At 31.8% G+C, this 22,287-nt stretch overlaps 1 protein-coding gene across 2 annotated transcripts in view; it reads right to left on the reverse strand.

Annotated features, from left to right (window-relative positions):
* Positions 1-22,287, reverse strand: part of LOC101895950 (uncharacterized) — a 180,602-nt gene that overhangs the window by 51,248 nt on the left and 107,067 nt on the right. For both annotated transcript variants that reach the window (XM_059124124.1, XM_059124123.1), the window contains exon 3: positions 9,106-9,329. In XM_059124124.1, the coding sequence (XP_058980107.1) occupies positions 9,106-9,329 (224 nt within the window). The remainder of the gene's footprint in view (positions 1-9,105; positions 9,330-22,287) is intronic.

Consider the following 22,287-nt stretch of genomic DNA (forward strand, 5'->3'; position numbering starts at 1 on the left):
TAAAAAATCCACGCCTTAAATAGAGCCTGGCAAAAATTGTTTAAAAAATCCACGCCTTATATAAACCTTGAAAAAAAAATATTTGAAAAATCCACGCCTTAAATAGAGCCTAGAAAAAAATTATTTAAAAAATCCACGCCTTAAATAGAGCCTAGAAAAAAATTATTTAAAAAATCCACGCCTTAAATGGAGCCTGGAAAAAATTATTTAAAAAATCCACGCCTTATATAAACCTTGAAAAAAAATATTTGAAAAATCCACGCCTTAAATAGAGCCTAGAGAAAAATTATTTAAAAAATCCACGCCTTTAATAAGCCTTAAAAAAATTATTTTAAAAACCCACGCCTTCTAAAGGCCTTGAAAAAAATTATTTAAAAAATTCACGCCTTAAATAGAGCCTGGAAAAAATTATTTAAAAAATACTTGCCTTATATAAGCCTTGAAAAAAATTGTTGTAAAAATTCACGCCTTAAATAGAGCCTGGAAAAAAAATATTTAAAAAGTCCACGTCTTAAATAGAGCCTGGAAAAAAATGATTTAAAAAGTCCACGCCTTAAATAGAGCCAGGAAAAAATTATTTAAAAAATCCACGCCTTAAATAGAGCCAGGAAAAAATTATTTAAAAAATCCACGCCTTAAATAGAGTCTGGAAAAAATTATTTAAAAAATCCACGCCTTAAATAGAGCCAGGAAAAAATTATTTAAAAAATCAGCCTGGAAAAATTATTTAAAAAATCCACGCCTTATATAAACCTTGAAAAAAAATATTTGAAAAATCCACGCCTTAAATAGAGCCTAGAAAAAAATTATTTAAAAAAACCACGCCTTTTATAGGCCTTGAAAAAATTATTTAAAAAATCCACGCCTTATATAAACCTTGAAAAAAAATATTTGAAAAATCCACGCCTTAAATAGAGCCTAGAGAAAAATTATTTAAAAAATCCACGCCTTTGATAAGCCTTAAAAAATTATTTTAAAAACCCACGCCTTCTAAAGGCCTTGAAAAAAAATTATTTAAAAAATTCACGCCTTAAATAGAGCCTGGAAAAAATTATTTAAAAAATACTTGCCTTATATAAGCCTTGAAAAAAATTGTTGTAAAAATTCACGCCTTAAATAGAGCCTGGAAAAAAAATATTTAAAAAGTCCACCTCTTAAATAGAGCCTGGAAAAAAATTATTTAAAAAGTCCACGCCTTAAATAGAGCCAGGAAAAAATTATTTAAAAAATCCACGCCTTAAATAGAGTCTGGAAAAAATTATTTAAAAAATCCACGCCTTAAATAGAGCCAGGAAAAAATTATTTAAAAAATCCACGCCTTAAATGGAGCCTGGAAAAATTATTTAAAAAATCCACGCCTTATATAAACCTTGAAAAAAAATATTTGAAAAATCCACGCCTTAAATAGAGCCTAGAAAAAAATTATTTAAAAAAACCACGCCTTTTATAGGCCTTGAAAAAATTATTTAAAAAAACCACACCTTTTATAGGCCTTGAAAAAATTATTTAAAAAAACCACGCCTTTTATAGGCCTTGAAAAAATTATTTAAAAAATCCACGCCTTATATAAACCTTGAAAAAAAATATTTGAAAAATCCACGCCTTAAATAGAGCCTAGAAAAAATTATTTAAAAAATACACGCTTTAAATAGAGCCTGGAAAAAATTATTTAAAAAATCCACGCTTTAATTAGAGCCTGGAAAAAATTATTTAAAAAATCCAGGCTTTAATTAGAGCCTGGAAACAATTATTTAAAAAATCCACGCCTTAAGTAGAGTCTGGAAAAATTATTTAAAAAATCCACGCTTTAAATAGAGCCTGGAAAAATTATTTAGAAAATCCACGCCTTAAATAGAGTCTGGAAAAAGATTATTTAAAAAATCCACGCCTTAAATAGACCCAGGAAAAAATTATTTAAAAAATCCACGCCTTAAATAGACCCAGGAAAAAATTATTAAAAAAATCCACGCCTTAAATAGACCCAGGAAAAAATTATTTAAAAAATCCACGCCTTAAATAGACCCAGGTAAAAATTATTTAAATAATCCACGCCTAAAATAGACCCAGGAAAAAATTATTTAAAAAATCCACGCTTATAAAAACCTTGAAAAAATTATTTAAAAATCCACGCCGTCTGTAGGCCTTTAACAAAATTATTTAAAAATCCACGCCGTCTGTAGGCCTTTAACAAAATTATTTAAAAAATTCACGCCGTCTGCAGGCCTTTAACAAAATTATTTAAAAAATCCACGCCGTCTGTAGGCCTTTAACAAAATTATTTAAAAAATCCACGCCGTCTGTAGGCCTTTAACAAAATTATTTAAAAAATCCAAGCCGTCTGTAGGCCTTTAAAAAAATTATTTAAAAAATCCACGCCGTCTGTAGGCCTTTAACAAAATTATTTAAAAAATTCACGCTGTCTGTGGGCCTTTAAAAATATTATTTAAAAAATCCACGTCGTCTGTAGGCCATTAAAAAAAATATATATTTAAAAAATCCACGCCTTTTTAAGGTCTTGAAAAAATTATTTAAAAAATCCGCGCCTTTTAGAGGCCTTGAAAAAAATTATTTAAAAAATCCGCGACTTTTTAAGGTCTTGAAAAAATTATTTAAAAAATCCACGCCTTTTAGAGGCCTTGAAAAAAATTATTTAAAAAATCCACGCCTTTGATAGGCCTTGAAAAAAATTATTTAAAAAATCCACGCCTTTGATAGGCCTTGAAAAAAATTATTTACAAACTCCCAGCCTTTAATAGGCCTTGAAAAAAATTATTTAAAAAATCCACGCCTTTGATAGGCCTTGAAAAAAATTATTTAAAAAATCCACGCCTTTGATAGGCCTTGAAAAAAATTATTTACAAACTCCCAGCCTTTAATAGGCCTTGAAAAAAATTATTTAAAAAATCCACGCCTTTGATAGGCCTTGAAAAAAATTATTTAAAAAATCCACGCCTTTGATAGGCCTTGAAAAAAATTATTTACAAACTCCCAGCCTTTAATAGGCCTTGAAAAAAATTATTTAAAAAATCCACGCCTTTGATAGGCCTTGAAAAAAATTATTTAAAAAATCCACGCCTTTGATAGGCCTTGAAAAAAATTATTTACAAACTCCCAGCCTTTAATAGTCCTTGAAAAAAATTATTTAAAAAATCCACGCCTTCTGTAGGCCTTGAAAAAAATTATTTAAAAAATCCACGCCTTTGATAGGTCTTGAAAAAAATTATTTACAAACTCCCAGCCTTTAATAGGCCTTGAAAAAAATTATTTAAAAAATCCACGCCTTCTGTAGGCCTTGAAAAAAATTATTTAAAAAATTCACGCCTTCTGTAGGCCTTGAAAAAAATTATTTAAAAAATCCACGCCTTCTGTAGGCCTTGAAAAAAATTATTTAAAAAATCCACGCCTTCTGTAGGCCTTGAAAAAAATTATTTAAAAAATCCACGCCTTCTGTAGGCCTTGAAAAAAATTATTTAAAAAATCCACGCCTTCTGTAGGCCTTGAAAAAATTATTTAAAAAATCCACGCCTTCTGTAGGCCTTGAAAAAAATTATTTAAAAAATCCACGCCTTCTGTAGGCCTTGAAAAAAATTATTTAAAAAATCCACGCCTTCTGTAGGCCTTGAAAAAAATTATTTAAAAAATCCACGCCTTCTGTAGGCCTTGAAAAAAATTATTTAAAAAATCCACGCCTTCTGTAGGCCTTGAAAAAAATTATTTAAAAAATCCACGCCTTCTGTAGGCCTTGAAAAAAATTATTTAAAAAATCCACGCCTTCTGTAGGCCTTGAAAAAAATTATTTAAAAAATCCACGCCTTCTGTAGGCCTTGAAAAAAATTATTTAAAAAATCCACGCCTTCTGTAGGCCTTGAAAAAAATTATTTAAAAAATCCACGCCTTCTGTAGGCCTTGAAAAAAATTATTTAAAAAATCCACGCCTTCTGTAGGCCTTGAAAAAAATTATTTAAAAAATCCACGCCTTCTGTAGGCCTTGAAAAAAATTATTTAAAAAATCCACGCCTTCTGTAGGCCTTGAAAAAAATTATTTAAAAAATCCACGCCTTCTGTAGGCCTTGAAAAAAATTATTTAAAAAATCCACGCCTTCTGTAGGCCTTGAAAAAAATTATTTAAAAAATCCACGCCTTCTGTAGGCCTTGAAAAAAATTATTTAAAAAATCCACGCCTTCTGTAGGCCTTGAAAAAAATTATTTAAAAAATCCACGCCTTCTGTAGGCCTTGAAAAAAATTATTTAAAAAATCCACGCCTTCTGTAGGCCTTGAAAAAAATTATTTAAAAATCCACGCCTTCTGTAGGCCTTGAAAAAAATTATTTAAAAAATCCACGCCTTCTGTAGGCCTTGAAAAAAATTATTTAAAAAATCCACGCCTTCTGTAGGCCTTGAAAAAAATTATTTAAAAAATCCACGCCTTCTGTAGGCCTTGAAAAAAATTATTTAAAAAATCCACGCCTTCTGTAGGCCTTGAAAAAAATTATTTAAAAAATCCACGCCTTCTGTAGGCCTTGAAAAAATTATTTAAAAAATCCACGCCTTCTGTAGGCCTTGAAAAAAATTATTTAAAAAATCCACGCCTTCTGTAGGCCTTGAAAAAATTATTTAAAAAATCCACGCCTTCTGTAGGCCTTGAAAAAAATTATTTAAAAAATCCACGCCTTCTGTAGGCCTTGAAAAAAATTATTTAAAAAATCCACGCCTTCTGTAGGCCTTGAAAAAAATTATTTAAAAAATCCACGCCTTCTGTAGGCCTTGAAAAAAATTATTTAAAAAATCCACGCCTTCTGTAGGCCTTGAAAAAAATTATTTAAAAAATCCACGCCTTCTGTAGGCCTTGAAAAAAATTATTTAAAAAATCCACGCCTTCTGTAGGCCTTGAAAAAAATTATTTAAAAATCCACGCCTTCTGTAGGCCTTGAAAAAAATTATTTAAAAAATCCACGCCTTCTGTAGGCCTTGAAAAAAATTATTTAAAAAAATCCACGCCTTCTGTAGGCCTTGAAAAAAATTATTTAAAAAATCCACGCCTTCTGTAGGCCTTGAAAAAAATTATTTAAAAAATCCACGCCTTCTGTAGGCCTTGAAAAAAATTATTTAAAAAATCCACGCCTTCTGTAGGCCTTGAAAAAAATTATTTAAAAAATCCACGCCTTCTGTAGGCCTTGAAAAAAATTATTTAAAAAATCCACGCCTTCTGTAGGCCTTGAAAAAAATTATTTAAAAAATCCACGCCTTCTGTAGGCCTTGAAAAAAATTATTTAAAAAATCCACGCCTTCTGTAGGCCTTGAAAAAAATTATTTAAAAAATCCACGCCTTCTGTAGGCCTTGAAAAAAATTATTTAAAAAATCCACGCCTTCTGTAGGCCTTGAAAAAAATTATTTAAAAAATCCACGCCTTCTGTAGGCCTTGAAAAAAATTATTTAAAAAATCCACGCCTTCTGTAGGCCTTGAAAAAAATTATTTAAAAAATCCACGCCTTCTGTAGGCCTTGAAAAAAATTATTTAAAAAATCCACGCCTTCTGTAGGCCTTGAAAAAAATTATTTAAAAAATCCACGCCTTCTGTAGGCCTTGAAAAAAATTATTTAAAAAATCCACGCCTTCTGTAGGCCTTGAAAAAATTATTTAAAAATCCACGCCTTCTGTAGGCCTTGAAAAAAATTATTTAAAAAATCCACGCCTTCTGTAGGCCTTGAAAAAAATTATTTAAAAAATCCACGCCTTCTGTAGGCCTTGAAAAAAATTATTTAAAAAATCCACGCCTTCTGTAGGCCTTGAAAAAAATTATTTAAAAAATCCACGCCTTCTGTAGGCCTTGAAAAAAATTATTTAAAAAATCCACGCCTTCTGTAGGCCTTGAAAAAAATTATTTAAAAAATCCACGCCTTCTGTAGGCCTTGAAAAAATATTTAAAAAATCCACGCCTTCTGTAGGCCTTGAAAAAATTATTTAAAAAATCCACGCCTTCTGTAGGCCTTGAAAAAAATTATTTAAAAAATCCACGCCTTCTGTAGGCCTTGAAAAAAATTATTTAAAAAATCCACGCCTTCTGTAGGCCTTGAAAAAAATTATTTAAAAAATCCACGCCTTCTGTAGGCCTTGAAAAAAATTATTTAAAAAATCCACGCCTTCTGTAGGCCTTGAAAAAAATTATTTAAAAAATCCACGCCTTCTGTAGGCCTTGAAAAAAATATTTAAAAAATCCACGCCTTCTGTAGGCCTTGAAAAAAATTATTTAAAAAATCCACGCCTTCTGTAGGCCTTGAAAAAAATTATTTAAAAAATCCACGCCTTCTGTAGGCCTTGAAAAAATTATTTAAAAATCCACGCCTTCTGTAGGCCTTGAAAAAAATTATTTAAAAAATCCACGCCTTCTGTAGGCCTTGAAAAAAATTATTTAAAAAATCCACGCCTTCTGTAGGCCTTGAAAAAATTATTTAAAAAATCCACGCCTTCTGTAGGCCTTGAAAAAAATTATTTAAAAAATCCACGCCTTCTGCAGGTCTTGAAAAAATTATTTAAAAAATCCACGCCTTCTGTAGGTCTTGAAAAAAATTATTTAAAAAATCCACGCCTTCTGTAGGCCTTGAAAAAAATTATTTAAAAAATCCACGCCTTCTGTAGGCCTTGAAAAAAATTATTTAAAAAATCCACGCCTTCTGTAGGCCTTGAAAAAAATTATTTAAAAAATCCACGCCTTCTGTAGGCCTTGAAAAAAATTATTTAAAAAATCCACGCCTTCTGTAGGCCTTGAAAAAAATTATTTAAAAATCCACGCCTTCTGTAGGCCTTGAAAAAATTATTTAAAAAATCCACGCCTTCTGTAGGCCTTGAAAAAAATTATTTAAAAAATCCACGCCTTCTGTAGGCCTTGAAAAAAATTATTTAAAAAATCCACGCCTTCTGTAGGCCTTGAAAAAATTATTTAAAAAATCCACGCCTTCTGTAGGCCTTGAAAAAAATTATTTAAAAAATCCACGCCTTCTGTAGGCCTTGAAAAAAATTATTTAAAAATCCACGCCTTCTGTAGGCCTTGAAAAAATTATTTAAAAATCCACGCCTTCTGTAGGCCTTGAAAAAAATTATTTAAAAAATCCACGCCTTCTGTAGGCCTTGAAAAAAATTATTTAAAAAATCCACGCCTTCTGTAGGCCTTGAAAAAAATTATTTAAAAAATCCACGCCTTCTGTAGGCCTTGAAAAAAATATTTAAAAAATCCACGCCTTCTGTAGGCCTTGAATAAAATTATTTAAAAAATCCACGCCTTCTGTAGGCCTTGAAAAAAATTATTTAAAAAATCCACCCCTTCTGTAGGCCTTGAAAAAAATTATTTAAAAATCCACGCCTTCTGTAGGCCTTGAAAAAAATTATTTAAAAAATCCACGCCTTCTGTAGTCCTTGAAAAAAATTATTTAAAAATCCACGCCTTCTGTAGGCCTTGAAAAAAATTATTTAAAAAATCCACGCCTTCTGTAGGCCTTGAAAAAAATTATTTAAAAAATCCACGCCTTCTGTAGGCCTTGAAAAAATTTATTTAAAAAATCCACGCCTTCTGTAGGCCTTGAAAAAAATTATTTAAAAAATCCACGCCTTCTGTAGGCCTTGAAAAAAATTATTTAAAAAATCCACGCCTTCTGTAGGCCTTGAAAAAAATTATTTAAAAAATCCACGCCTTCTGTAGGCCTTGAAAAAAATTATTTAAAAAATCCACGCCTTCTGTAGGCCTTGAAAAAAATTATTTAAAAAATCCACGCCTTCTGTAGGCCTTGAAAAAAATTATTTAAAAAATCCACGCCTTCTGTAGGCCTTGAAAAAAATTATTTAAAAAATCCACGCCTTCTGTAGGCCTTGAAAAAAATTATTTAAAAAATCCACGCCTTCTGTAGGCCTTGAAAAAATTATTTAAAAAATCCACGCCTTCTGTAGGCCTTGAAAAAATTATTTAAAAAATCCACGCCTTTTATAGGCCTTGAAAAAAAAATATTTAAAAAATCCACGCCTTCTAAAGGCCTTGAAAAAATGATTTAAAAAATCCACGCCTTTTATGGGCCTTGAAAAAAATTATTTAAAAAATCCACGCCTTTTATGGGCCTTGAAAAAAATTATTTAAAAAATCCACGCCTTTTATGGGCCTTTAAAAAAAAAATTATTTAAAAAATCCACGCCTTTTATGGGCCTTAAAAAAAATTATTTAAAAATCCACACTTTAAATAGAGCTTTGAAAAAAATTATAAAAAAATCCACGCCTTTTATAGGCCTTGAAAAAAATTATTAAAAAAACCACGCCTTATATACCCTTGAAAAAAAATTAATTAAAAATTCACACCTTTTGTATGCCTTGAAAAAAATTAATAAAAAATCCACGCCTTATGTAGGCCTTGAAAAAAATTATTAAAAAAATCCATGTCCTTTATAGGACTTGTAAAAATTATTTAAAAATCTATGTCCTTTATAGGTCTTGAAAAAATGATTTAAAAAAGTGTAGCGTATGAGTTACGTCGCTACTCATCCGCCCCAATATCTCCATTTCAAAAATGTGAGAATCTTCGATTTTAAATAAATATTTAAATTTGTTGTTCACAGAACATCTTTGCCGATTGTTTTGTAGACACTTGTAACAATTGACTGGCCTACCCCTACCACCTCCCCCTGGAGGTGGTGACTTTGCAAGGCTCTCACATGTTTGTGTAAATATGTATGTGTGTGTGTGTGAATAACATTTACTTTGAATACTGAGGTGTGTGTGCACCCAATATTCTTTGGTTCAGTTCAGTGTTCAGTCACTCACTCATCCAGCCATCAGGGGCATTTATGAATATGTAATATTTTTACATATGTGGAAAGCCCATAACCCATTTCTTCCTCTCCCAAAAAAAAATATTGGCAGTTTCGATTTCGTGGAAATCCAAACCGGCTCCATTCAGGCATAGCTGTGGAATTTTATTGAAATTATAGCGCAGTGATTCGGTTTCGTGATTTTTCTTTCAACAACAAGTTTGGTTTGGATTTTTTATCCATTTTATTTTTTTTTTTTTTGGTTGGCATGCATTTGTCAGAAGCTGGATTTGCCGCTTGTCGTTGTCCGCACTTACCTTGGGTGTTGCCACAGCGTGTGCCCCATCATAGACATACAAATGATCATTACAATCCAATTGCAACATATCGAAGCGTAACATGAATCGCTGCAATATCGAGTGCGTCTGAAAGGTGATGATACAGTCGAGATTACGTTCGTTCTGTGACCAGAGTACGGCGCCGTCGATTTTCCGATAGAGCTGCTGGAGGAAATGATTTTTGCACAACGATTGCATGTAATCTGGAAAAAAAAGAGAAACGAAAAAAGTTAGTGAGATTTTTTTTGTTTTCAGTTCAGGAGCAGTTATGGAAATCCCACCAAAAAAAGGGGGCTTAAATTTCCTAACAATGTTGTGAGAATTTTCCATGCGATAAGTTTAAAATATTAAAAATAACTCCTGAAAATATGCAACAATTTTAGGGAGGGTTTCTAAGAAGATTTGTCTGTGGCGTATGAGTAGTGGCAATACTCATACGCTACATTGTCCGTACACTTGGACCAAACTTATTTCTTTAAGGCTAAAAAGCTGAAGGACTCGAAACCAAATTTTATTTTTTTAAGGGCTAAAGGTGGATTTTTATTTATTTTTTTATTTTTTCGAATAACGGTTTTAAGGGCCAAATTTATATCTTCAGGGACTACAGATGAAGGACCAAACGTCAATTTTTATGAAATACTTTTTCAAAGGCCCAAACTTTTTTAAGGACTAAATGTGTATATTTTCAGTGTCACATTACGGATTCATTCAAGGACCAAAGGCGGATTTTTTTATGGGAACCAACGCGGACTTTTGAAGGATCAAACATTATTTTTTATGACATTTTTCAAGGACCAACCATGGATTAATAATTTTTTCAAGAACCAACAGCCTTTCAAATGCGGATTTTTTAAATTCTTTTTTTTAAAGAAAATCAATCGAAGCGACTTACATTTTTGAAGGACTTTTCTTTCAAGAACTTATAAGATCAAGAAACTTGGATTTTTAAAGGACTTTTCTTTCAAGGACCAACAGTCTAAGAAAAGTGGATTTTTTAGGGACTTTTATTTCAAGGACCCACATTCCAAGAAACCTGGATGTTTAAAGGACTTTTCTTTCAAGGATGTTTAAAGGACTTTTCTTTCAAGGACCAACAGGCCAAGAAACGTAGATTTTATAGGGACTTTTCTTTCAAGGACCACCAGTCCAAGAAACGTGGATTTTTTAAGGACTTTTCTTTCAAGGACTTTTCTTTCATGGACCAACATTCCAAGAAACGTAGATTTTTAAAGGACTTTTCTTTTAAGGATCAACAATCCAAAAAACATGGATTTTTTAGGGATTTTTCTTTCAAGGACCAAGAAACGTGGATTTTTTAAGGACTTTTCTTTCAAGGACCAACAGTCCAAGAAACGTGATTTCAAGGACCAAAAGTCCAAGAAACGTGGATTTTTATGAACTTTTCTATCAAGGACCAACAGTCCAAGAAACGTGGATTTTTTAAGGAACCGTCAAAGAATTGTGGAGGGACTTTTCTTTCAAGGACCAACAGTCCAAGAAATCTGGATTTTTAAAGGACTTTTCTTTCAAGGACCAACAGTCCAAGAAACTTGGATTTTTTTTGGGAATTTTCTTTCAAGAAACGTGAATTTTTTAAGGACTTTTCTTTCAAGGACCTACAGTCCAATAAACGTGGATTTTTTTGGGAATTTTCTTTCAAGAAACGTGAATTTTTTAAGGGCTTTTCTTTCAAGGTCCAACAGTCCAAGAAACTTGGATTTTTTAAGGACTTTTCTTTCAAGGACCAACAGTCCAAGAAACGTGGATTGTTTAGGGACTTTTCTTCCAAAAAACGTGGATTTTTTAAGGAATTTTCTTTTAAAGACCAAAAGTCCAAGAAACTTGCATTTTTTAAGGACTTTTCTTTCAAGGACCAACAGTCCAAGAAACGTGGATTTTTTAAGGAATTTTCTTTCAAAGACCAAAAGTCCAAGAAACTTGCATTTTTTAAGGACTTTTCTTTCAAGGACCAACAGTCCAAGAAATGTGGACTTTTAAAGGACTTTTTTTCAAGGACCAAGAGTCTAAGAATTGTGGATTTTTTAAGGAAAAAAGCTAAGAATCGTAGATTATAAATGGAACTTTTCAAGCACCAACAGTCCAAGAAACGTGGATTTTAAAGAACTTTTCGTTCAAGGTCCAAAAAACGTGGATTTATAAGGAATTTTCTTTAAAGGATCAAAAGTCTAAAAAACGTAGATTTTCAAAGGACTTTTCTTTAAAGGATCAAAAGTCTAAATAACGTGGATTTTTTAAGGACTTTTCTTTAAAGGATCAAAGCGGATTGCTATCCCTAAAAAAGTTGACCTCATTAATATCTTCTGTCCTCTCCATTTCTTTGTTTTTTTTTTTTTTTTTCAAAAATCAATTATTTTCCCTTTTGAAATACGATACGAATTTTGATATCAAATTTCAAGGAAAAAAAGGATTTAGGGAATATTTTGAATATTTAAAATTAATCACCGGAATATTCGCCGATAAGAAGAAATCGAATAAAGAAATACACAACTAATTTTCCATGGAAAATAGGATCGAAAATTCTGGAACTTTAATATAAATGTATTAGGGAATCCATCAAATATCAGGATAAATAAATCCGCAGGATACAGTATCTCTCACTCTCCCACTCCCCTTCTCCTATGAGAACCTGTGGCGGCAAAAGCCTTCTAGAAATTTTCTGTGCATAAACCAAAGAGATTTCATTTTTCACAGTAACTCCAAAACCATCAACCACCGCTCCATCTTCTCCTTTCCCACCCCCAACACCATTTCCCTCCCTCAACTCCTTCCTTACACACACAATACATTTATTAACTTAAAAATACCTGGTTACCTGGTTCAAAACTCTTCATGGGAAAACGCCAAAAAAAGGGGCGAGCAGCATGCCAAAGACAATTGAGATGCCTAAATCTTCCAAGGAGGGGAGGGAAGTGAGGGTGGTGCAACCCAAGGAAAATCCTGTAAACCAAAGTAACTGCCTGTAAAGTAGAAACTGTTTGCTTTTCCCATACCCCCATTCCTTTGTATGAGCGAAACCTTGCCTCGTCATCTTTTGGCGAAACTTCACTTTCAAAGCCTCACGACGCTTTCCTTTATAAACTTAGAAGGAAATTTTTTATAACATACTTTTAGGTGTTTCCTGCGGGAAGGCATGCATAGAGAGTGGGGGAGGGGTGTTAAGGGGGGGGGGGTATGGTTTGAATGAAAACTTATATGAAATTATAATTAAAACTCGTTAAGAAAATGGCTGAAATGCTGCTACACATTTTCTTGTTATTTTTCTGTTTATCTTTGCATTGTTCGGGAGTTTTCTTTGAAAACAAGGAGGGGGGGGGGGGGGGGAGTGAATTTTGAAAAGAATAACTGCTTGGCTGTGGAAATGAAATCTGGGAAAAAATAATAATAATTTTGCGTTTCATTCGTTGTTGAATTAAAAAAAATCTTAAAATAATTTTCTTTAAATCAAATTTCAAAGGATATTTTGTCCTTAGAAATCCTGTAAAAATCCATGCTGGTGTTCAAAAAAAAATATATTTCGAAAAATACAGAATTCTTCGGTTTATTTTTTTTGTGATCCTTAAAAATACATCTGAAAAAAATCATATATTTATTTATCCTGTTATTTGATGTATTTTTAATACGTTTCTGTCAAAGTTCTACAATTTTCGATCTTATTTTCCATGGAAAATTAGTTGTGAATTCCTTTATTCGAGTTCCATTTATCGGCGAATATTCCGGTAATTAATTTTAAATATTCAGAATTTTTCCTTAATTTTTTTCGGTTGAAATTTGATATCATTATTTTGTGGGGCTCAAATTCGTATCGTATTTCCAAAGAGAAAATAATTGATTTTTGCAAAAAAAAAAAAAAAAAAAAAATGGAGAGGCCAGTAGATATTAATGAGACCAACTTTTTTAAGGATAACAGGGCTAGTAGCCTAGATTTTCGAGGAACACTTTTTTCAAAGACAGGCATTGCTTTCGTATGTTGAATTTCAAAAACCTGAATTTTTTAAGGATATTTACTAAAGGACACAAGATATTTTGAAGGATAACAGTGCTATTAACCTAGTTTTATAAGGAATCCTTTTTCAAAGGCTTGAAGTCTCTTTTAACGTTGATTTTTAAAAACATGTAATTTTTAAGGATATCTTCCCAAGGACACTTCCATATCGAAACGGAAATTTTTGAAAAATAAATTGTAAGGATTAACAACACCTTAAACCTGAAATCCTTAGTATTTTTCCAAAGGATAATTAGCTCCTTTAAAAGGATTTACAATAGACCCAAGGACTAAAAGTCCATGAATTTATTATAGCCTCAGCCATATGACCCCGGAGAGTAAATATCCTTCGTTACAGGTGAAAAGTGTCTCATCGCTAGATCTCTTTGGACCAACTCCGCCCATCCATCCACCTGCCTGGCTATTTGAAGCACACGATAACTCTCAAAGGGATTATATGAGCTGATCCAAATTTGGTACATCATAATATTATTATCAAACTAAGCTCGAGTTCGAATATGGCCACTATTGGATCACTCCTTCTGGTACCTCCCCCACAAAACGTAAATATTTTCACAGAAAATATAATCTTATAGAACAAGAGAGAATCATGAAATTTAGTGCAAACTTGGCAAATCCTTATATTTTTATCAGGGACAGGCCATATGGTAATCTGGACTATATCGGCCCACTCCTTCTGGTACCTCCCCCACAATGGGGTCAAAATTTTGAATACCACTGAGGCGCATAAAACGCCAGATAAACATCCGATTCTCTTCAAATTGCACACATCTTAATATTTGCCCTAACACAAGATCTGCTGTAAAAATGAGATACATCGGTCCACTCCTTCTGGTACCTCCCCCACAAAGGGGTCAAAATTTCGAATAACTAAAATGCTAATAAAATTCGAAATAAGCATCCGACTACCTTCAAATTTTACATACCTTAATATTTCTACACGAACAAGATCGGCTGTCAAGATGGGATATATCGGAATACTCCTTTTGGTACCTCCCCCTCAAAGGGGTTAGAATTTCGAATAACTAAAATGCTAATAAAATGTGAAATAAGTGCCCGATTCATTTTAAACTTTACGCATCTTATTATTTCCTCTAATACAAGATCTGCTGTGAATATGGAATGTATAGACCCAGCCCTACTGGCACCTCCCCCACAAAGGGGTCAAAATTTTGAATAATAAAAATGCTCATAAAATGCGAAATAAACATCCGATTCTCTTCAAATTGCATATATCCCAATATTTTAACAAGAACAAGATCTGTTGCTAAAATAAGATACATCGGCCCACTCCTTCTGGTAACTCCCCCTCAAAGGGGTCAAAATTTGGAATAACTAAAATGCTCATAAAATGTGAAATAAGCTTACGAGTCTCTTAAAATTTCACACATCTTAATATTTCTCTTAACATAAAATTTGCTGTGAAAATTGGATACATCGGTCCACTCATTCTGGTACCTCCCCCATGAAGGGTCAAAATTTTGAATAATCAAAACGCTTATAAGGTGTGAAATAAGCATCCGATTACTTCCAAACTCGGCATGTAGTAATATTTTAATCAGCACAAGATCAGCTATGAAGATGAAGTATATCGGTCCACTCCTTTTGGTACCTCCCCCTCAAAGGGGTCAAAATTTTGAATAATAAAAATGCTCATAAAATGCGAAATAAACATCCGATTCTCTTCAAATTTCACACGTCGAATTATTTCTACTAACACAAGATCTCCTATAAAGATGAAGTATATCGGTCCACTCCTTTTGGTACCTCCCCCATAGAGGAGTCAAAATTTTGAATAATCAAAACGCTTATAAAATGTGAAATAAGCACCCGATTCACTTTAAACTTTACAGATCTTATTATTTTTTGTAAAACAAGATATGCTGTGAATATGGAATATATAGACCCACTCCTTCTGGTACCTCCCCCTTAAAGGGGTCAAAATTTCGAATAACTAAAATGCTCATAAAAAGCGAAATAAGCTCCTAGAATTTTACACATCGCATTATTTCTACTAACAAAAGATCTGCTGTGAATATGGTTTGAATAGACCCAGTCCTTCTGGTACCTCCCCCACAAAGGGGTCAAAATTTGGAATAAATAAAATGCTCATAACATTGCGAAATATTAGCCTGATTCTTTCCAAGCTTCATACAACTCAATATGTCTATCAACACAATATCTGGTGTGAAGATGGTAAACATTGGTCTACTCCTTTTAGTAGCTCCCCCACAAAACGGGTAAAAAAATCCCAAAGTATCAATTTTTGGTGAAAATATAAAAATATATATTTTTCATAGAACCAGCAATTCGAAAACTTAAAACAAATATTTTTTCAAATGACTGACAATTGATTTTTTTCTTTTAAAAATTTATTTTCCCAAGACTATTTAGGTTTATGAGGGTCATGGTGGCGTATTAGTGTTGACATTACTCATACGCCATCAATTCTAATATTACTGCCCAGGAGTAGTTTTTTGCACTCTGAGAGTAATTTTAATTACCTGAAATCATTTCTATTTCTCCGGAAAATATTTGTTTTCTTTCCAATTTGCAATGCTGGCCAAAGTTTGTTTGGTGATGATAATAGGATCCATTGCCATTCAAGAAATTTTGCCGAGTTTCATGGCCAATTGTGTAATTTTATTTTTCTCTCTCCCTCCCTCTCTCTCTCTCTCTCTCTATACAACTTCTACCTTTGGTTTTTGGAATGCATTCAGGTTTGCCAAATTTCTTGACTTGCCAATAAAATGTTTGTCCAACGAAGAATATTTGTCATCTTAAATTATTTTTGGAGGAAAAAAGAGAGCGGGGAGAGAGAGAGGGGGAGGAAGCTGAGCATGCATTTCAAATGTTGGAAAACATTTCGTTTTTTTCCAAATCATTGATTTTCCGTTGACTTTTTTTTCTGCTCTCAGTTTGGCCTCTTCTCAACTTCATTTTCTCGACATTACAATAATTGCAGAACAGTTTGCAGCAAAATGTCGTTGTCAACGTCTTGCATAATAAGAGGAATAATAATAATTGTAATAAAAATTCAAAGGAAAACTTTTCCTGGGGCCCATGGATTTTTTTACCCTCCTTTTTTTTGACAACGATTTTTTTTTCGCCGGAGAACGTTGTCACATTTTTAGTTGAATTCACACAACAGCCAGCCAGTCAGCCATCCACCCCTGAGATTCATTGCAACTGTCATTTTGGGGCAATTAATGTTCACACGGGGTCGGTGTGGGTGGGTAGAGGAGGAGGCAGGGCACCAGTATCAAAGTTTCAACATTTTCCAGAATTATTATCAGTAAAGGAAACAGAAATTCTTTTGTCAGTTTCCTGTTTAAGGTCCATTTCAATATTACGCCAGGGCTGTGCTTATCATTCATTATCATCATCGGCGTGAGCTTGCTGGGCATCAGCCATACCAGCAGCTTTAAAATGGGAAGGTAAGAAATTTCCAACTCATTTCTAGTTAAATTTTTTCAAAACAAACTAGAAATCCAAGGAGACAGTTACTTTACTTGGCTTCAATGAGGAACGAGAAGAGAGGAGGGGGGAGGGGGAAGAAAAGGGATAACTGCCATCAAACTTCGTCCCCCACAACTCCTGCCACACACATCATAAAGTAAAAAGTATTCGCACTTAATTACAAAAAATGTAAAAAACTGAACATTATCCATGCAGACCTTTAGCAGGAACTAGCAGCAGCAGCAGATCCAAAAAAAAAAAAAAAAAGATGAGGAAAAAACAAGGAACGAAGCAGAGGCAGAAAAACTTTTCCACTTTATTTTAACAAGTGATTGACAGTTTAAGTAGGCAAATGTCATAACAAAAATGGTTAGCAATTTTCATTTTATACTCATCGGAGAGGAAAGAATGGAAGAGGAAGAAGAAAGGATGAAAGGTGTAAGGCAAGAGGACCCTCATTGGCAAAACTTCTTGAAATTCTTTTCCCAGGAAGGCAAAGCAAAAAAAGAGGGACTTTGGCAAAAAATGCGTAACTCAGCCAATAAAATGTGCAAGAAAACTCAAAAGTTAATTAGATACTTATTCTACAAATTGCTTCAAATGAAGGTAAATGTCAAGAATCCCAAATGACTGCTACCCTCACACTTTTGTGGGGGAGCGGGGTTGGGAAAAAGGGTTAGTTTTTTTTGATTTTTTTCTTGAATTGGAAATTGAAAGAAAATGGTATTTCTAATTTTAATTAACAAAGAATGATATGAAAATAAATGTTTTTGGCAACATGGGAATGGGGTGCGTATGATTTGTATTAATTCAAGGGAGTAGGGGTGCGTATTCGTATTTTTTTTTGGTAAAAAAGTATATAAAGTATACGCAATGGTACCCCACTGGAAACATGAAGTGGAAATGGAAAGGAATTTCAATATAATAAAAAGGATCACATAAATGAAAACTTCAAGGACCAAAGGCACTAACTGCGGATTTTCGAAGGTTTTCTGGTCGTGGATCAAAAACTTCAGAAATAAGAATTTAGAAAGAAAAATGGCTTCATTGACCTACAGCCTTTTAACGATTTTTTCCAAACCCAACTCTCAAAAAACATATTTTTTTAAAGGATTTTTTGAAGGAACAAAAGCCTCCGAGGACCAACAGCCAAAGAACTGTGGACTATTAAAAAAATTATTTTCAAGGATCAACGTCCTTTTAAAAATGCGGATTTTTAAATGATATTTTTTTAAAGACCTACTCATCCAAAGAACGTGATTATTAAAATGATTTATTTTTAAGGGCCAACAACCCCCGAAAGGTCGATTTATACGTGGATTTTTGGTAAGTTTTTTTTTTTTTTTTTTAAGGATTTATATTCAAGGATCAAAGTTATTTCAAACGTTTATTTTGAAAATATTTTTTCATGAAGTAACAGCCAAAAAAAATTTTTAAAATTTTTTTTTCAAGGATCAACTGAAAATGGTTTTTAAAAGGATTTATTTTTAAGAAAAGTGACCAGTGAACCAGCTTCCTTTCAAAAATATTAAATCGAAAGGTCGATTTATACGTGGATTTTTAGAAAGAATTTTTTAAAGAATTTATATTCAACGATGAAAGTTATTTCAAACGTTTATTCTGAAAATATTTTTTGATGAATTTTTAAAAGATTTTTTTTTCAAGGATCAACTGAAAGTGATTTTTGAAAGGATTTCTTTTTAGGAAGAGTGATCTTTAAAATGATTTTTTTTGGAAAACTAACAATCCATGAAACCTTTATTTTGAAGAAATATTTTTTCAAGGACCAAAGAAGCTTTTAAGGATTTACAGTCTGAAAGATATACAGCCTCAGAGGACATACAGCCCAAGAAATGTGCACTATTAAAAAAAGTTATCCTCAAGGACCAAGGTCCTTTCAAAAATATGGATTTTTAAATGAATTTTTTTCAAGAACCTACTTAACCAAGGGCCTACTTTTCAAGGGCCAACAACCCACGAAGAAATTTTTAAAGGATTTATTTCCAAGGATCAAAGTTATTTCAAACGGTTAATTTTGAAAATATTTTTTTCATGAGCCAACAGCCCAAGAAATGTGATTTTTTAAAAGATTTTTTTTCAGGGATCAACTGAAAATGATTTTTAAAAGAATTTCTTTTTTTAAGAAAAGCGACCTTCAAAATGATTTTTTTTTTGGAAAACTAATAAGTCATACAATCTTTATTTTTAAGAATTATTTTTTTTCAAAGACCAAAGAAACTTTTAAGGATGATTTTGAAAGGATATATCTTTAAGGACAAGCAGCGTTAAAACGTACAAATTTTATGGATTTCTTTCAAGGAACCACAGCCCAAAACAGTGCATTTTTAAAGATAACTCATAAAAGGATCACAGGCCCAAAAAATTTAGAGTTTTTAAATCAATCCTGATTTTTAGAGGATTTTTTAAGAAATTTGAACTGTCCACATTTTTAATGTGAAATTCTGAAAGAAAACTATTTTCAAGGATCCCAAAAATTAAAAAAAATATATATATATCTTTCAGAGACCCTATCAGCATTTCTAATGCAAATATCTTCGAGTACACACAGCTTAAGAAAAATTTCTTCAAGGACAATTAGTCAAAGAGACTTTGATATTTAAAGACAATTTCTTCAAGGACCCTCAATCAAAGAAATGTTGATATTTAAAGAAAATTTCTTCAAGCCCAGGAAAGGTGGATTTTTTTAGGAAGCTTCTTAAGGATTAAGGAAAAAGTCAATTTTTAAAGAAAATTTTCTCAAGGATCCATAGAAATTTCCTTCAAGGATCCTCAGTAAAAAAATGTGATTTTTAAAGAAAATTTATTCAAGGGTCCTCCGTTAAAGAAACTTGAATTTTTAAAGAAAATTTCTTCAAGGACCCTCAGCAAAAGAATCGTGGATTTTTAAAGAATATTTCTTCAAGTATCCATAGCCCAGGAAAAGTGGATTTTTAAAGAGCATTTCTTCAAGGATCCAAAGACCAGAAAAAGTAGATTTTTAAAAAACTTTCTTCAAGGATCCATAGCCCAGGAAACGTGGATTTTTAAAGAAAAATTCTTCAGGAAACATAGATTTTTAAGAAAATTTCTTCAAGGACCCTCAGTCAAAGAAACGTGAATTTTTAAAGATAACTTCTTCAAGGACCCTCGACCCAAGAAACGTGGACTTTTAAAGATAACTTCTTCAAGGACCCTCAGTCAAAATAACGTGAATTTTTAAAGATGACTTCTTCAAGAACTCTCGACCCAAGAAATGTGGATTTTTAAAGATAACTTCTTCAAGGATCCTCGACCCAAGAAACGTGGATTTTTAAACAAAATTTCTTCAAGAATCTATAACCCAGGAAACGTAATCTACGTTGGAAACATGGATTTTCAAAGAACATTTCTTTAAGGATCCATAGCCCAGGAAACGTGGATTTTTAAAGAATATTTCTTCAAGGATCCATAGCCCAGGAAACGTGGATTTTTAAAAAGAATATTTTTTCAAGGATCCATAGCCCAGGAAACGTGGATTTAAAAAAAAATATACAAGGACCCTCAGCAAAAGAAAGGTGGATTTTTAAAGAAATTTTCTTAAAGGACCCTCAGCAAGAGAAACGTGGATTTTTAAATGAAAATTTCTTCAAGGACCCTCAGGAAAAGAAACGTGGATTTTTAAATGAAAATTTCTTTAAGGACCTTCAGCAAAAGAAACGTGGATTTCTAAAGAAAATTTCGTCGAGGACCCTCAGTCAAAAAAAGTCGATTTTTAAAAAAAATTGTTCAATGATTTCTCAGCAAAAAACGTTGGTTTTTAAAGAACATTTCTTCAAGGGCCCTCTGTCAAAGAAATGTGAATTTTTAAAGAAAATTCTTCAAGGAAATGTTTTTAGAATAGCGTCCCAAAAAATTTAGCTCTCTAAAGATTTTTGAAGAATGAATTATAGGCGAAAAAATCATGGGCGTATGACTAATGACAACACTCATACGGCCTGTTTTCTCTTACTTTAAGAGAAGAGCAATTACTCTCAGTTTTTGAAAACTTTTTACAAAGTTTTCATTCTTCTCAAACTTCTTATGAACTTATTAATTATCTAAGTAGGCCATTGTTAGATTTTCGTTAGCTTAATATTAATGATTTGCGAAAAAAAGTTGTACAACCATAAGGCACTTAAAATTTGTATTCATTACTCAAAAAGGAAACTTTTTTGCGTTACATAGCCAAGAGCATTTAACGATTTCAAAAAGATTTCTCCGAAAGCTAACTTGGGAAAAAACATTAAACAATTGGGGTATTTTTTTGGCATCTGGCAAAATTCTCACGCCTCATTAGCGTTACTTAACAACTTCTCTAAGATTTTAGAGGAAATCAATTAAATAAGGAAAAAAAATCGTGAATGAATTTATCATTGAGGCTAATTTAAAAATTATGAAATTAAATTAAGAAAATTGGCAAAAATATTGGGAAAAAATATTTTGGAAAATTTAAAAATATTTAAAACCACAAATTAAAAATAATAAAATATTTTTCATTGAGGCTAATTTAAAAAATTAAAATAAGAAGAGGCTAATTTAAAAAATTAAAATAAGAAAATTTGCAAAAATATCAAAAAAAAATATTTTTGAAAATTTAAAAAATATTTTAAAAAGAGGTTTTGGGTTTTTTTTGTATATCCACGTTCTGTTGTCCCTTTAGGAAATATTTCGAAAAAATGAGCGATATATTATTTTTGGAAAAATATATTTTTTAAGTAATCCAAGAGCTGATTGACATTTGGAAAATATTTTCTAAAAAAGCGAGAAGTTGATCCCTCCATTTTTTTAATTTACGAAATATTGGCCGTTTTTAGAAAAATTCTCGAGCTATGGGTTCCTTAGAAATTAGAAATTTAGAAATTTCACATTTTTTGTTGAAAAAATAATTTTTAAAAATTCTCTGAGCTGTTGTTTTTATCAAAAATATTTTTACAAGACCTCTTGACCACTTCTAAAAATTTTTTCTTAAATTTCAAGAGCAAAAAATATTTTTTTTATTTTTGAAAATTTGCAAAAATATCGAAAAAAAATATTTTGGAAAATTTAGAAAATATTTAAAAAACGTTTTTAAGTTTTGGTGTTTTTCTATCTCCACGTGCTGTTGGCCCTTTAGGAAATATTTCGAAAAATTAAGCGATATGTTATTTTTGGAAAAACATTTTTTCAAGTAATCCAAGAGCTGATTGACATTTGGAATATATTTTTCCTTAGAAATTAGAAATTTCACATTTTTTGTTGGAAAAATATTTTTAAAAATTCACTGAGCTGTTGTTTTTATCAAAAATATTTCTACAAGACCTCTTGACCACTTCTAAAAATTTTTTCTTAAATTTCAAGACCAAAAAATATTTTTTTTATCTTTGAAAATTTGCAAAAATATCGAAAAAAATATTTTGGAAAATTTAAAAAAAATTGTTCAGTTTTGGTTTTTTTTCTATCTCCATGTGCTGTTGGTCCTTTAGAAAATATTTAAAAAAAATGATCGATTTATTATTTTTGAAAAATATATTTTTAAAGTAATCCAAGAGCTCATTGACCTTTGGAAATTTTTTTTTTAAACAGGTGAGAAGTTGTTTTCTCCAATTTTTTTTCTAATTTACGAGATATTGACCGTTTTTAAAAATTCTCGAGCTATGGGTTCCTTAGAAATTATAAATTTA

The sequence above is a fragment of the Musca domestica genome, unplaced genomic scaffold (assembly GCF_030504385.1).
Source record: "Musca domestica strain aabys unplaced genomic scaffold, Musca_domestica.polishedcontigs.V.1.1 27, whole genome shotgun sequence".
Lineage (NCBI taxonomy): Eukaryota > Metazoa > Arthropoda > Insecta > Diptera > Muscidae > Musca > Musca domestica.